Below are 16,321 nucleotides of genomic sequence, written 5' to 3'. Positions count from 1 at the left end.
ACAAATGCCAGCCTCTAATAAAATAATCTATGCATCTCAACATTGTATTTCTTTAAATTTCAATAAAATTAAAAAAAAAAAATTTTTTTTTTTTGGTGTCACCCCCTGGAGGGTGTCACCCAGGTGCGGCCCGCACCCCCCTAGTGACGCCACTGTATAGACTGATCATTTCTTTGTCAGTGGGCAAACGTACAAAATCAGCAGGGGATCAAATAATTTTTTCCCTTACTATACCCTATATATACCCTAATTCACAGGATGCAGTTTTAACCCCGCATTGAGTAGGACTTGTCAGGTTATATCCTATAATTTGCCAACCCTGCCACCACTTCATGAAATTGATGTTGGGGGATCTTTATTTTCCTATATAGCAAGGGAGTATCATTTTATGGGTGTATAGACAGTATATCTCAGAGTCTACACTATCTACACTACCTTTACATAATATTTAGTTTATAGAGACCAAAAGTGGTCCTCTCTGTGCCCAGTCTCATTCCTTTATTAATACCCTGCTATGCCATATGTAAATAACAAGTGGTCCAAGAGTGCCATCTCGCTTAATTTGGGGTAAGCCTTTTGCACATTTCTGTGTATTTTTTTATTTTATTAAGGACTTATAGTATAGTGTTGTTTTACATGTGTTTACTTTGTAGAAAAGCATGGGCTTTTTTTTTTTAATCTGTCTCAGATCTAGAGTATATGAGAGTAATTGTTCCAGTTCCTTTGCAGGAACAGGGGCAGGATTTTATTCACATCTCTCCATTGTACTATAGAAAGAAGATTCTTTCAGACCAATTCTGTATCTGAAAACACTTAACAAATTTGTGACAATACCAACTTTCAAATTGGAAACTATCAGGACTATTCTGCCTTTTGTTCAACAAGTTCACTTTATGTCCACAATAAACAGGATGCTTACCTTCACATCCCAATTCACCCAGAACATGACCAGCTTTTGAGCTTTTCTTTTCTGGAAAAGCATTCTCAGTGTGTTGCTCTTCCGTATTGTCTAGCTACAGCTAGATATTTACCAATGTTCTCAGTGTCTTTTTATCTGTAATTAGAGCTTAGGTTATTGCAGTGTTTCCTTACCTGGATGATATCTTGGTACTAGCTCAATCTTCTCATTTAGCAGCATATCACACAAAACCACTATTGTTGTTTCTTCAAAGACATGGTTGGAGGATCAATTTACCAAGGAGTTCCATAATTCCTCAGTCAAATGTCATCTTTTTGGGTTTCCAGATAGATGCAGTGTCCATGATTCTTTCCCAACAGAAAAGAGACAAATAAAATTGATATCAGCTTGTCTAAACCTACAGTCTCTTTCATTCCCTTCAGTGGCTCTGTGTATGGAAGTACTAGGCCTCATGATTGCAGCTTTAGATGCAATTCCATTTGCTCGCTTTCATATGAGACCTCTTCAGCTTTGTATGCTGCGCCAACAGTGCATGGATTATACTCAGATATCCCAAGAGATATTCTTAGATCCCAGTATGCACCTGTCTCTGACTTGGTGGCTGAATCACCAGTTTGTTATTCAGGGGGCTTCTTTTGCTCATCCTACCTTGTCTGTGATCACTACAGATGAAAGTCTTTCAGGTTGGGGAGCTGTCTGAGGGTCTCTGACAGCACAAGGGGTTTGGAATCCTGAGGTGGCGAGGTTACCCATATATGTTTTGGAACTCTGTGCACTCTTCAGGGCCCTTCAGGCTTGGCCTCTATTGAAAAATGAGCCTTTTATCTGTTTTCAGAACAACAATGTTACAGCAGTAGTTTATGTAAATCATCAAGAAGGAACTCACAGTTCCCTAGCCCTGATAGTAGTATCTTGAATCCTCTCTTGGGCAGAAACCAATTCCTGCCTCATTACTGCGATTCACATCCCAGGTGTGGACCACTGGGAGGCAGACTACCTCAGTCCCTACATCCGGGAGAGTGGTCTCTCCACCAAGATATATTTTATCTGATTGTAAAACAATGGGGCCTACCAGAAATAGATCTGATGGCCTCTCATATGAACAGTAAACTTCCCAGGTAACTTGCAAGGTCCAGGGATCCTCAGGCAGAGGTTTTGGATGTTCTAGCAGTTCCTTGGTCTTTCTAGCCTGCTTATATATTTCCCCACTTTGTCCCTGCTCTCCAAAGTGATTTCTAAGATAAAATTGGAATAGTCATTTGTAATCCTAATAGCCCTAGCATGGCTACACAGGATTTGGTATGCAGACCTGGTTAGAATGTCCAATTGCCCACCATGGCCTCTTCCTCTAAGGCCAGATTTTCTGTCTCAAGGTCCTTTCTTCCATCCAGATTTAAAGTTTTTAAACTTGATGGCATGGAAATAGAACACTTACTTCTGAGTCAGAGGATTCTCAGATTCTGTGATTAACACTCTGATTCAGGCTTGTAAGCCTGTTTCTAGGAAAATTTATCACAAAGTTTGGAAAACGTACATGTATTGGTGTATTGACCATATTTTTTCCTGGCATTCTTTTAGAATTCCTTGGATTTTTACGTTTTTGCAGGACGGTTTAGATAAGGGTTTATCTGCCAGTTCTCTAAAAGGACAAATTTCTGCTCTTTCTTTATTATTTCAAGGGAAGATTGATAATCTTTAAGATATTCATTGTTTTGTTCAGGCTCTAGTTAGAATTAAACTAAAGCAGCCTTTGGTAGAAAGGTTCTTCAGGCAGTTGTTTGTCTGATATTTTTTCGCCTCTTTGCTTATTTTAAGTGTATTAAAAAATAAATATATATATATATTATTGGGGTTGTGGATTTATGTTGTTTTTAAATCCCTTCCTTTATGATATTAGATGTGGACTCCACAGCTTGGGTATTTGTTCCCAGGAGTAAAGGATTGTGGAACCTTACACCTGTATGAAAGAACATATAATTAATACTTACCTGATAAATTAATTTCATTCATGGTGGTGTTTTTTTCTTCTGTTAGTTTTGTCTTCAGTACATCGTTTTTCCCCAGCTCCTTTTATGGTGATTCTTCATTTCTTTCATGTAATTAGCAAGAGTCCATGAGCTAGTGACGTATGGGATATACATTCCTACCAGGAGGGGCAAAGTTTCCCAAACCTTAAAATGCCTATAAATACACCCCTCACCACACCCACAATTCAGTTTTACAAACTTTGCCTCCCATGGAGGTGGTGAAGTAAGTTTGTGCTAGATTCTACGTTGATATGCACTTCGCAGCAGGCTGAAGCCCGGTTTTCCTCTCAGAGTGCAGTGAATGTCAGAGGGATGTGAAGAGAGTATTGCTTATTTGAATACAATGGTCTTCCTCTAGGGGATCTATTTCATAGGTTCTCTGTTATCGGTCGTAGAGATTTCTTCTCCTACCTCCCTTTTCAGATCGACGATATACTCTTATATACCATTACCTCTACTGATTCTCGTTTCAGTACTGGTTTGGCTATCTACTATATGTAGATGAGTGTCTTAGGGTAAGTAAGTCTTATTTCTATTTATGACACACAAAGCTATGGTGGGCACTTTATATGTAAAGTTCTAAATATATGTGTTTAAACTTATATTTGCCATGATTCAGGATATTCAGTATTCCTTCATTCAGACTGTCAGTTTCATTTTGGGAAAATGAATATAAATTTCATTTTTCTTACCTTCAATTTTCAATTGACTTTTTTTCAAAAATTGCGGGCTGTTAGGCTTGCGGGTGCAGAAAATGCTTCTATTTATTGCGTCATTCTTGGCGCAAGACTTTTTTGGCGCAAAAAATTTCGTCACTATGACGCCGGAAGTTTTTTCGTAATTGCGTCATTTTTGACGTATGTGTATTGCGGACGTTTTTTTGGCGCCAAAAAATATGGGCGTCATTCTTGGCGCCAGTTTTTTCACATTATTTCAGTCTCACTTTTCAGTTGCTCCTGGTTTTCTAGAAGCTTGTTTCATTTTGCATTTTTCCCATTCCTGAAACTGACATTTAAGGAATTTGATAATTTTGCTTTATATGTTGTTTTTTCTTTTACATATTGCAAGATGTCACTACCTGACCCTGGATCAGAATCTACTTCTGGAAAAGCGCTGCCTGATGTCGGTTCTACCAAAGCTAAGTGCATTTGTTGTAAACTTTTGGTAACTGTTCCTCCGGCTGTTGTTTGTGATAGTTGTCATGATAAGCTATCAAAAGCAGATAGTATTTCCATTAGTAATAATCCATTACCTGTTGTTGTTCCTTCAACATCTAATGTTCAGGATGTTCCTGTTAATGTTAAAGAATTTGTTTCTAAATCTATTCGGAAGGCTCTGTCTGTTATTCCTCCTTCTACTAAACGTAAGAGGTCTTTTAAATCTTCACATATTTCAGATGAATTTTTAAATGACCACCATCATTCTGACTTATCTATTTCTGATGTGGATCTATCTGATTCAGAAGATTCTACCTCAGATATTGACACTGATAAATCTTCATATTTATTTAAGATGGAGTTTATTCGTTCTTTACTTAAGGAAGTGTTGATTGCATTAGATATGGAGGAGTCTAGTCCTCTTGATATTAAAACTACTAAGCATTTAAATGCAGTTTTTAAACCTCATGTAGTTATTCCAGAAGTTTTTCCAGTTCCTGATGCTATTTCAGAAGTAATTTCTAGGGAATGGAATAGTCTGGGTACTTCATTTACTCCTTCTCCAAGGTTTAAGAAATTGTACTCTTTGCCATCTGATAGATTAGAGTTTTGGGATAAAATCCCCAAAGTTGATGGGGCTATTTCTACTCTTGCTAAACGTACTACTATTCCTACGGCAGATAGTACTTCGTTTAAAGATCCTTTAGATAGGAAGCTTGAATCCTTTCTAAGGAAGGCTTATTTATGTTCAGGTAATCTTCTGAGACCTGCTATTTCTTTGACTGATGTTGCTGCAGCTTCAACTTTCTGGTTGGAGGCTTTAGTGCAACAAGTGTCAGACCATAATGCTTATAGCATTGTTAAACTTCTTCAACATGCTAATAACTTCATTTGTGATGCCATTTTCGATATCATTAGAATTGATGTCAGGTATATGTGTCTAGCTATTTTAGCTAGAAGAGCTTTATGGCTTAAGTCTTGGAATGCAGATATGACTTCTAAGTCAACATTGCTTTCTCTTTCTTTCCAAGGTAATAAATTATTTGGTTCTCAGTTAGACTCAATAATTTCAACGGTTACGGGGGGAAGGGAGCCTTTTTACCTCAGGATAAAAAATCTAAAGGTAAATATAGGGCTGCTAATCGTTTTCGTTCCTTTCGTCAGAATAAGGAACAAAAGCCTGACACTTCCTCTAAATGAACAGTTTCCGTTTGGAAACCTTCTCCAGTCTGGAATAAATCCAAGCCTTTCAGAAAGTCAAAACCAGCTCCCAAATCCGCATGAAGGTGCGGCCCTCATTCCAGCTCAGCTGGTAGGGGGCAGGTTACAATTTTTCAAAGATGTTTGGATCGATTCGATTCAAAGTCTTTGGATTCAGAACATTGTTTCACAAGGGTACAGAATAGGTTTCAGGGTAAGACCGCCTGTGAGAAGATTCTTTCTTTCACGCATTCCAGTAAACCCAGTGAAGGCTCAAGCGTTTCTGAGATGTGTTTCAGATCTGGAGTCAGCTGGGGTAATTATGCCAGTTCCAGTTCTGGAACGGGGCCTGGGGTTTTACTGAAATCTGTTCATTGTACCAAAGAAGGAGAATTCCTTCAGACCAGTTCTGGATCTAAAAATATTGAATCATTATGTAAGGATACCAACATTCAAAATGGTGACTATAAGGACTATTCTGCCTTTTGTTCAGCAAGGGCATTATATGTCCACAATAGACTTACAGGATGCATATCTTCATATTCCAATTCATCCGGATCACTATCAGTTCCTGAGATTCTCTTTTCTAGACAAGCATAACCAGTTTGTTGCTCTTCCTTTTGGCCTAGCTACAGCTCCAAGGATCTTTTCAAAGGTTCTCGGTGCCCTTCTCTCTGTAATCAGGGAGCAGGGTATTGCGGTATTTCCTTATTTGGACGATATCTTGGTACTTGCTCAGTCTTTACATTCTGCAGAATCTCATACGAATCAACTTGTGTTGTTTCTTCAAAGACATGGTTGGAGGATCAATTTACCAAAGAGTTCCTTGATTCCTCAGACAAGGGTAACCATTTTAGGTTTCTAAATAGATTCAGTGTCCATGACTTTGTCTCTTACAGAAAAGAGACGTCTGAAATTGGTTTCAGCTTGTCGAAACCTTCAGTCTCAATCTTTCCCTTCGGTAGCTTTGTGCATGGAAATTTTAGGTCTCATGACTGCTGCATCTGACGCAATCCCTTTTGCTCGTTTTCACATGAGACCTCTCCAGCTTTGTATGCTGAACCAATGGTGCAGGGATTATACAAAGATATCACAATTAATATCCTTAAATCCCACTGTTCGTTCTTCTCTGACTTGGTGGTTGGATCACCATCGTTTAGTTCAAGGGGCCTCTTTTGTTCGTCCAACCTGGACTGTGATCTCAACAGAGTCTTTCAGGTTGGGGAGCTGTATGGGGATCTCTGACAGCGCAGGGGGTTTGGGAATCTCAGGAGGCGAGATTACCAATCAATATTTTGGAACTCCGTGCGATTTTCAGAGCTGGCCTCTTCTGAAGAGAGAATCGTTTATTTGTTTTCAGACAGACAATGTCACAACAGTGGCATATGTCTATCATCAAGGGGGGACTCACAGTCCTCAGGCTATGAAAGAAGTATCTCAGATACTTGTATGGGCAGAATCCAGCTCCTGTCTAATTTCTGCGGTTCACATCCCAGGTATAGACAATTGGGAAGCGGATTATCTCAGTCGCCAGATGTTACATCCGGGCAAATGGTCTCTTCACCCAGAGGGGGCTTCCAGAAATAGATCTGATTGCATCTCATCTAAACAAGAAACTTCCCAGGTATCTGTCCAGATCCAGGGATCCTCAGGCGGAAGCGGTGGACGCGTTGTCACTTCCTTGGAATTATCAACCTGCTTATATCTTAATGCCTCTAGTTCTTCTTCCAAGAGTTATTTCCAAAATCCTAATGGAGCATTCGTTTGTACTGCTGGTGGCTCCAGCATGGCCGCACAGGTTTTGGTATGCGGATCTCGTTCGGATGGCAAGTTGCCAACCTTGGACACTTCCGTTAAGGCCAGACCTTCTATCTCAAGGCCCATTTTTCCATCAGGATCTCAAATCATTAAATTTGAAGGTATGGAGATTGAATGCTTAATACTTAGTCATAGAGGTTTCTCTTATTCAGTGATTAATACTATGTTACGGGCTCGTAAATCTGTGTCTAGGAAAATCTATTACAGAATCTGGAAGACTTACATTTCTTGGTGTTCTTCACATAAATTTTCTTGGCATTCTTTTAGAATTCCTAGAATTTTACAATTTCTTCAAGATGGTTTGGATAAGGGTTTGTCTGCAAGTTCCTTGAAAGGTCAAATCTCTGCTCTTTCGGTTCTTTTTCACAGAAAGATTGCTAATCATCCTGATATTCATTGTTTTGTACAGGCTTTGATTCGAATCAAGCCTGTCATTAAGTAAATTTCTCCTCCTTGGAGTCTCAATTTGGTTCTGAGGGCTTTACAGGCTCCTCCGTTTGAACCTATGCATTCTCTGGATATTAAATTACTTTCCTGGAAAGTTTTGTTCCTTTTGGCCATCTCTTCTGCTAGAAGAGTTTCTGAATTATCTGCTCTTTCTTGTGAATCTCCTTTTCTGATTTTTCATCAGGATAAGGCGGTGTTGCGGACTTCATTTAAATTTTTACCTAAAGTTGTGAATTCTAACAACATTAGTAGCTCATGGACTCTTGCTAATTGCATGAAAGAAAACATAATTTATGTAAGAACTTACCTGATGAATTCATTTCTTTTATATTAGCAAGAGTCCATGAGGCCCACCCTTTTTTGTGGTGGTTATGATTTTTTTGTATAAAGCACAATTATTCCAATTCCTTATTTTTTATGCTTTCGCACTTTTTTCTTATCACCCCACTTCTTGGCTATTCGTTAAACTGATTTGTGGGTGTGGTGAGGGGTGTATTTATAGGCATTTTGAGGTTTGGGAAACTTTGCCCCTCCTGGTAGGAATGTATATCCCATACGTCACTAGCTCATGGACTCTTGCTCATATGAAAGAAATGAATTTATCAGGTAAGTTCTTACATAAATTATGTTTTTTTCCTACCTCACTTGCTTGACTTTATGTTAGACTAATGTATGTGTAAGGTGGGAGGGTTTTTATAGAGCTCTTAGGTTTGGGAATATTTGCCTCCTCCTAGTGGTAGAGAAGAGTAATTCCCAAGAGTAAAAGATCATGGACTCTCACCACCATAAAATAAACTAATTTATCAGGTAAGCAAAAATTATGTTTTTGCCACAGTAAATTTATTTTTGCATTATATTTCCCTAGTGTTAGTTAGAGAGAGCCAAGATAACTAGAAGTTAAAAAAAATAGACTTTTTTTAATCTTGACCTCATATCCCTAGATAACTCTCCCTAGGTTCTTTTTCTGAACATAACAAATAATGTAGTTACAAAGGGGGCTACCTATAAGATGGATGTAATATGGAGTGGTCTTTTGTCCCCATTCCTCCTTTAGAAAGAGTCTCTTACTGCTGAGTATTATTCAGGGATTACTGCTGTCCCATATACTTATTGTTAGTGTATTTCTTCATTAATTTCTATCATAAAGGAAAATTGTGTGACATACTAGCAAAAGCAAACAATCCAAACTGGGAATGTCATTTTATTTGCATTGTTAGATAATAGTCCATAATAATTAACAAAAGAATGCAGAGAGAGTTTTGTAAACTAGGATAACAGAATGTTACGAATCGTATTATACACACACACATTTTCAGGAGTCCTTTAATGTTGTGAGAATACTTGCTTGTTATAAAAGCATATAAAACAAGGGACTAAGCATTTATTCATTGGACTGAATCGATAAAAAATGACAACATGCCAATAAATATTTATGCATACATTTATAGCTTTTATCATCCTTTTACATCTGTTTCTGTTTGGAGAGGGCACATCTTTGGTATCCAAATGGTTTATGTATATAAGTGCATGTTTTTTTTTTACAAACTGTGCTATATATCAAATGCTATATATCAAATATATCTGTTATGGTTAATATTAACTAATATCTAAATAATATGAGATCAAATGTTGTCTCTCTAAAAGGTTTTCTTGATATACAAAGATTTCTAGCAAAATGGTGGCTAAGGATAATATGTGGAGTGGTCCAAGACAATAAAATAGTGGATTCTAAGAATGGTAGACATTTTTCTTCTCCACGCTTTACATCTCTTTGTCCTAGGTAGAAAAAGGAGCATATATATAAAAAGGGGCAGTGTTGCTAAAGATAACTGGCATCTTTGCTGCATGATACAGTAATGCAACTAAATAGAACTGCAACAGAATGAACCAATAATACATTCTCCATGTATCCTTCTTTGAGCATTATCTATAAATCCTACAAGGATTTTAGTAATGTGATGTTTAATGTTAGCTGTATATTCGATTGAGTTTACAGTATTTTTCTGTTTATTGTATTTTATTTCATTAAATAAGTTATTTGTGTATATTAGAGGTGTTGCATGAATCTCCAAAAAAAATGTCAAGGGTGTCCCAAAGCACAAAACAACAATACCATCGTAGAGGTATCTCAGTGGTACTTGCAAAGAAATGTTAAAAAAAAAGAAGCAACTATTATTTACAGTACACTATATGGTTGTCATTAAAAAAGCAATTACTCAACTGCATTCTAAATAATTAATAATTAAGTTATAAATGATTTATAAGAGTTTAGTTAAATTTGTTTTGTAAAACTAAATTTGAATTCCTATTACTATGACTTTTGCTCTTTGCAACATAAAGAAATGTATTAAAATGACCTTACTTGTCTTATGATAATAGGACATCAGTTTGCTCAGACACTTAAAATGTCTCTAAAAACATGAGCAGCTTGCACAGTGTGCACTCAAGACAGCAGGAAAAAAAACTGGTTCTAGATAATTAAAATGGAAAGATAAATCTTAAAGGGACAATAAACATTTACTTGACTGACATTTATATCACACAATAGTTATAAAGGTTTTGGAACTACATTTCCGATGATGCTCAGCCAGCATTTTATCTAGCTGAGCATCATGGGAAATGTAGTTCCAAAACCTCTGGAGAGCAAAGTTTGGACACCCCTGTTATAAAGCAACAAAAGTGAACTTTAAAGGGACAGTATACACTCATTTTCATATAACTGCATGTAATAGACACTACTATAAAGAATAATATGCACAGATACTGATATAAAAATCCAGTATAAAACTGTTTAAAAACTTACTTAGAAGCTGTCAGTTTGGCTCTGTTGAAAAGGTAGCTGGAAAGCCCACTGCAAGTGGCAAATAAGACACTCCCCCCCCCTCCCCCTTCTTTTGCATATGAAAAGACCCTTTACACAAACAGGAGCAAGCTGGAGTAGGTAGTCGAGCGTATTCACATAAAACTTTGGGGCTTGGTTAGGAGTCTGAAAATCAGAGCAATGTTATTTAAAAATAAGCAAAACTATACATTAATTTAAAAAAAAAAAACTTTATGGGCTATATAAATAGATTATCTACAAAACATTTATGCAAAGAAAAAATGAGTGTATAATGTCCCTTTAAGTATATTTTTAAGACCTCCATGTGTGCTAATTTATTCACATCCCAGGCTGCACCTTGAACACTAGCATTTTCTTTATATTTTAATTCTATTGATATTGTGGAAGTGGTACTGACAGAAACCAACGTGAGCTCCTGTTTCCTCTGCTTCAGCAGCTGTTTGTTAGAAGAGAGAGACCCATAAGTAGCTGAAGAAGAGGTGATGCAAATGATCTCCGCTTTCCGTCAGTGGGGCGCGCGGTACAGCTTGTGACTGGTTGTGCTGCCTGCCACTTCAACAGTGAAAAAAAATATTCAAGTGTAAGAGGTGGCCAAGATAAATAAATTAGCACACACAGTGGTATCAAAATATACTTAAAAGGACACTAAACCCACATTTTTTCTTTCATGATTCGGATAGAGCATGTAATTTTAAGCAACTTTCTAATTTACTCCTATTATCAATTTGTCTTCATTCTCTTGGTATCTTTATTTGAAAAGGCAGGAATATAAGCTTATCAGCTGAACCATTTCTTTCATGTAATTAACAAGAGTCCATGAGCTAGTGACGTATGGGATATACATTCCTACCAGGAGGGGCAAAGTTTCCCAAACCTTAAAATGCCTATAAATACACCCCTCACCACACCCACAAATCAGTTTTACAAACTTTGCCTCCAAGGGAGGTGGTGAAGTAAGTTTGTGCTAGATTCTACGTTGATATGCGCTCCGCAGCAAGTTGGAGCCCGGTTTTCCTCTCAGCGTGCAGTGAATGTCAGAGGGATGTGAGGAGAGTATTGCCTATTGAATGCAGTGATCTCCTTCTACGGGGTCTATTTCATAAGGTTCTCTGTTATCGGTCGTAGAGATTCATCTCTTACCTCCCTTTTCAGATCGACGATATACTCTTATATTTACCATTTCCTCTACTGATTCTCGTTTCAGTACTGGTTTGGCTTTCTACAAACATGTAGATGAGTGTCCTGGGGTTATGGAGATTGAACGCTTGATTCTTGGTCATAGAGGTTTCTCTGACTCCGTGATTAATACTATGTTACAGGCTCGTAAATCTGTATCTCGAGAGATATATTATAGAGTCTGGAAGACTTATATTTCTTGGTGTCTTTCTCATCATTTTTCTTGGCATTCTTTTAGAATACCGAGAATTTTACAGTTTCTTCAGGATGGTTTAGATAAGGGTTTGTCCGCGAGTTCTTTGAAAGGACAAATCTCCGCTCTTTCTGTTCTTTTTCACAGAAAGATTGCTATTCTTCCTGATATTCATTGTTTTGTACAAGCTTTGGTTCGTATAAAACCTGTCATTAAGTCAATTTCTCCTCCATGGAGTTTGAATTTGGTTTTGGGAGCTCTTCAAGCTCCTCCGTTTGAACCTATGCATTCATTGGACATTAAATTTCTTTCTTGGAAAGTTTTGTTCCTTTTGGCCATCTCTTCTGCTAGAAGAGTTTCTGAATTATCTGCTCTTTCGTGTGAGTCTCCTTTTCTGATTTTTCATCAGGATAAGGCGGTGTTGCGAACTTCTTTTGAATTTTTACCTAAAGTTGTGAATTCCAACAACATTAGTAGAGAAATTGTGGTTCCTTCATTATGTCCTAATCCTAAGAATTCTAAGGAGAAATCATTGCATTCTTTGGATGTTGTTAGAGCTTTGAAATATTATGTTGAAGCTACGAAATCTTTTCGTAAGACTTCTAGTCTATTTGTTATCTTTTCCGGTTCTAGGAAAGGCCAGAAAGCTTCTGCCATTTCTTTGGCATCTTGGTTGAAATCTTTAATTCATCTTGCCTATGTTGAGTCGGGTAAAATTCCGCCTCAAAGAATTACAGCTCATTCTACTAGGTCAGTTTCTACTTCCTGGGCGTTTAGGAATGAAGCTTCAGTTGACCAGATCTGCAAAGCAGCAACTTGGTCCTCTTTGCATACTTTTACTAAATTCTACCATTTTGATGTATTTTCTTCTTCTGAAGCAGTTTTTGGTAGAAAAGTTCTTCAGGCAGCGGTTTCAGTTTGAATCTTCTGCTTATGTTTTTTATTAAACTTTATTTTGGGTGTGGATTATTTTCAGCAGGAATTGGCTGTCTTTATTTTATCCCTCCCTCTCTAGTGACTCTTGTGTGGAAAGATCCACATCTTGGGTAGTCATTATCCCATACGTCACTAGCTCATGGACTCTTGTTAATTACATGAAAGAAAACATAATTTATGTAAGAACTTACCTGATAAATTCATTTCTTTCATATTAACAAGAGTCCATGAGGCCCACCCTTTTTTGTGGTGGTTATGATTTTTTTGTATAAAGCACAATTATTCCAATTCCTTATTTTATATGCTTCGCACTTTTTTTCTTATCACCCCACTTCTTGGCTATTCGTTAAACTGATTTGTGGGTGTGGTGAGGGGTGTATTTATAGGCATTTTAAGGTTTGGGAAACTTTGCCCCTCCTGGTAGGAATGTATATCCCATACGTCACTAGCTCATGGACTCTTGTTAATATGAAAGAAATGAATTTATCAGGTAAGTTCTTACATAAATTATGTTTTTTGGTTCAGCAGCCCGGCTAGCGTTTGCTGATTGGTGGCTACATTTAGCCACCAATCCGTAAGCGTTACCCAGGCTCTGAACCAAAATAGGCCGGCTGCTAAGTTTACATTCCTGCTTTTCAAATAAAGATACCAAGAGAATGATGAAAGTAATACATTAGAAAGTTGCTTAAACTTGCATGCTCTATCTTCATCATAAAAGAAAAAAAAATGGGTTTAGGATCTCTTTAATGTAAGTTTTTATAGTCATTAATATGTGCCACACACAGCAGTCATGAAGGTGCAATGAAGTAAATGTTTACTGTCCCTTTAAATAAAAAATAAAAATATACGCAATGATACTTCAAACAAATATGAAAACTTTACACAAACAAAATTGTTAGCTATATACATCATTGACAAGCAAACTGTCTAATTCTGTTGAGGGTCCACAATGACCATAAACAAATTGCTTCCAGGCTTGTAGCTCAGCATTTAATATTTCCTTGTCCTTTACCCTATTAAAGTGATGTTTGTTTTTCCGGTTTAGATTATAAGCATTAACGTTTTCTTAAATGATAGAAAGAAGAAAGCAATTGTTTCAAAAATTAATTTGTATTACAGCAAACTGTTCGCTCGTTTCCATTTGTTCCTTTGTGGTGTTGTCACTTTACATGTGTCCAATGCGATCATTTTATTAGCGAGGAGGAGGAACGGGCTGCATTTGAAGAGCATCGTAAGTGTCTCTTGTGGCAGTGCTGAGTCCCTGGAAAAGAATGAAAAAAGTTATGATTAGCTGCCGCCCTACCTTGATGTTCAAAACATGCAGAGTGGCTTAAGGGATTAAAGGCCCAATGTCGTGCGGGTGCGGCATGTATTCCATACTAAACTTTAATAAATAAATAAAGACACAACAACCAAATGGAGGTAAGACCGTGCAGGTTATTAATAAGAGGCACTCCTTGTATGATTTTATTATAAAGCATCAAGCCCTTCTTCAAACTCTTAACTATAACTCATTTACCTAGGTACGGGTAAATGACTATAAACTCTTAAACTGTTGAGCAGCAATGTCTAACTATATATAAACCCATATGAAGCGAGAAGCAGCCCCCCAGGCAAATGGAAACAAAGCGGAGCCCGTCTACAACGCGGTACCAGATAGAAGGATAAAAACTCGAGCTGTTCGGCCCTCCGCAGCCCAGGAGGCGATTTCCCCAAGCATGCGCCTGGGTACGTCACGCCCCCTGCAATGCCCGTCACTCCTCCCCACTTTCTATCTGCCGCCTGGGATGCTACAGCTCGCCTTTAGGTTGCAGCAATGCTCAAACCTTATTGGACCCCCAGCCCGTCCAGGCGAATACTGAAAATTTTTAACGCCCTGGACTTACCCAAAGACTACTATAGGTTGACTAACCCTGTCCGGCCCAAGGGATAACTAACACTATTAACTAATTACTGTTTATTGCCGCTCCAAGGGTTGGGTGGGTGGATGAAGATCAGTGATGTTCCTGAACAGAAAGAGGGCCTCAAACTCCCAGAATCCCTTTCTTAACTGTGAGTAGAGACCCCTCCCTTAGATCTGCAACATTGTTGCAAATCTAACCCTCAGCTCCACACACACTCCTCCTTCCTGAATCCTTAACCCTTAAGGCGTTCCAGGCTAATCTTGAGCCCTGCACTATCATTAGATTTAAATGAATGTATCCAGTCAATACACGTAGAATGAATGAGCACCTTTAAAGGTTTGTTATAACAACAGTTTTTAATTAAAATCTTTTTTATTGAGCATTTTGAGAACACAATACAAATTAAATCAATCTCTACTAACAAAATCAAGGTTACCTGACATACAATGAAGAAGGCATATATAGAAACAGGGGAGCTGGTATGACCTAGAAGGTCTATGTATGAATAACATCAGTTACAAGCATGATTATTCTGTGTGCTCTAAACTCAGCTGTAAACCCCACAAGTCACTATAATTATTCTGAGATAGGCATACCTCTTGCATGTATGTGGAAATATTTCCCATTATCATATCCATTGACCATTCGTAACCATAAAAAATAAGAATGTAAAAACCTAAACAAACTCAACTACAATAAACAATAAACTATTAAAAACAATTTAAAACTTTTTGATTTGGTTATATTTTTGAAAACCATAATAAACATTGTCTGTCACTATGTCTCCGATTATGTCTTTAGATAGAGTCGTTTCCTCCATTACTGGTAAAGTTGTGAAAGAGTACCCAACCCGAGGAACTTATAATAAGTATATCATATTAGTAAGGGCTCGATTTATTAAAGCCCTATGGCTGCAAGTTCTCATAAGAACTTGCTCGCCGTAATTTAACAAGCAGCGGTCACCAGACCGCCGCTTCCCTAACCTCTTCGCCACCTCTATTGTGGTGAAATGTAATCTCCGTGGTCGAGTGCGACCGAGGAGATTGACAGCTCCTGCCCGTGCGCGATTGGCTGTGCGCGGGCAGGGATTGCACATGAGCGCAAAATTGCGCTCGTGTGCAATGGTCAATACCTGCGGGTAATTTCCCCCCACCACAGATGAACTGAGGCGTACAGTGGCGCGTATATGCGCCCCTGTATGCCTCACCTTTGATAAATCTAGCCTTAAGTACCATCCTCCCTCCACATCAGTTGGGGTTATCTTGTGATCTAATAGCTAAATGTGAGTTGTCCCTCACCTCCCATAAACCAGTAGAACCAAATCTTGTGGAAGGACTCAGTTGTGTTTTGTATATGTGCAGCTCTTTCATACATAGAGTACACGTGCTTGAATTTGGATACTACTTCATTCCATGTAGGTGTCCCTGTTTTCCAGTACCTCGCTATGCTGGTTCTAGTAATGGTGCATAATATTCTTATAAACGCATTAATGTGATTGTTAAGTGTTGATATTTTCTCATGCAAGAGGGCTTGTGATATGGTGAGGTATATGTTTTCGTTTATATATTGATATATATATATATATCTGTGATATTGCATGTTTAGGTCTATTGGGAGCACTGCACAATCTTTCTAGGTGTGTGGTTGGTTGTGTTGGGATTTTAGTTATGTATGCACGGATGATGGATGCTATTTGTAGGTA

The 16,321-nt window shown here is 37.9% G+C and overlaps 1 protein-coding gene across 2 annotated transcripts in view; it reads right to left on the bottom strand.

Moving 5' to 3' along the window:
• Window positions 1-13,357: 13,357 nt before the first annotated feature.
• CD247 (CD247 molecule) overlaps window positions 13,358-16,321 on the bottom strand; it is a 341,193-nt gene continuing 338,229 nt past the window's right edge. For both annotated transcript variants that reach the window (XM_053705859.1, XM_053705860.1), the window contains exon 8: window positions 13,358-13,976. In XM_053705859.1, coding sequence (XP_053561834.1) covers window positions 13,908-13,976 — 69 coding nt within the window. In that variant the 3' untranslated portion in view covers window positions 13,358-13,907. The remainder of the gene's footprint in view (window positions 13,977-16,321) is intronic.

The sequence above is a fragment of the Bombina bombina genome, chromosome 3 (assembly GCF_027579735.1).
Source record: "Bombina bombina isolate aBomBom1 chromosome 3, aBomBom1.pri, whole genome shotgun sequence".
Taxonomy (NCBI): domain Eukaryota; kingdom Metazoa; phylum Chordata; class Amphibia; order Anura; family Bombinatoridae; genus Bombina; species Bombina bombina.
Note: the sequence above shows the minus strand (reverse complement) of the source record. Positions and strands in the feature narration are given on the sequence as shown.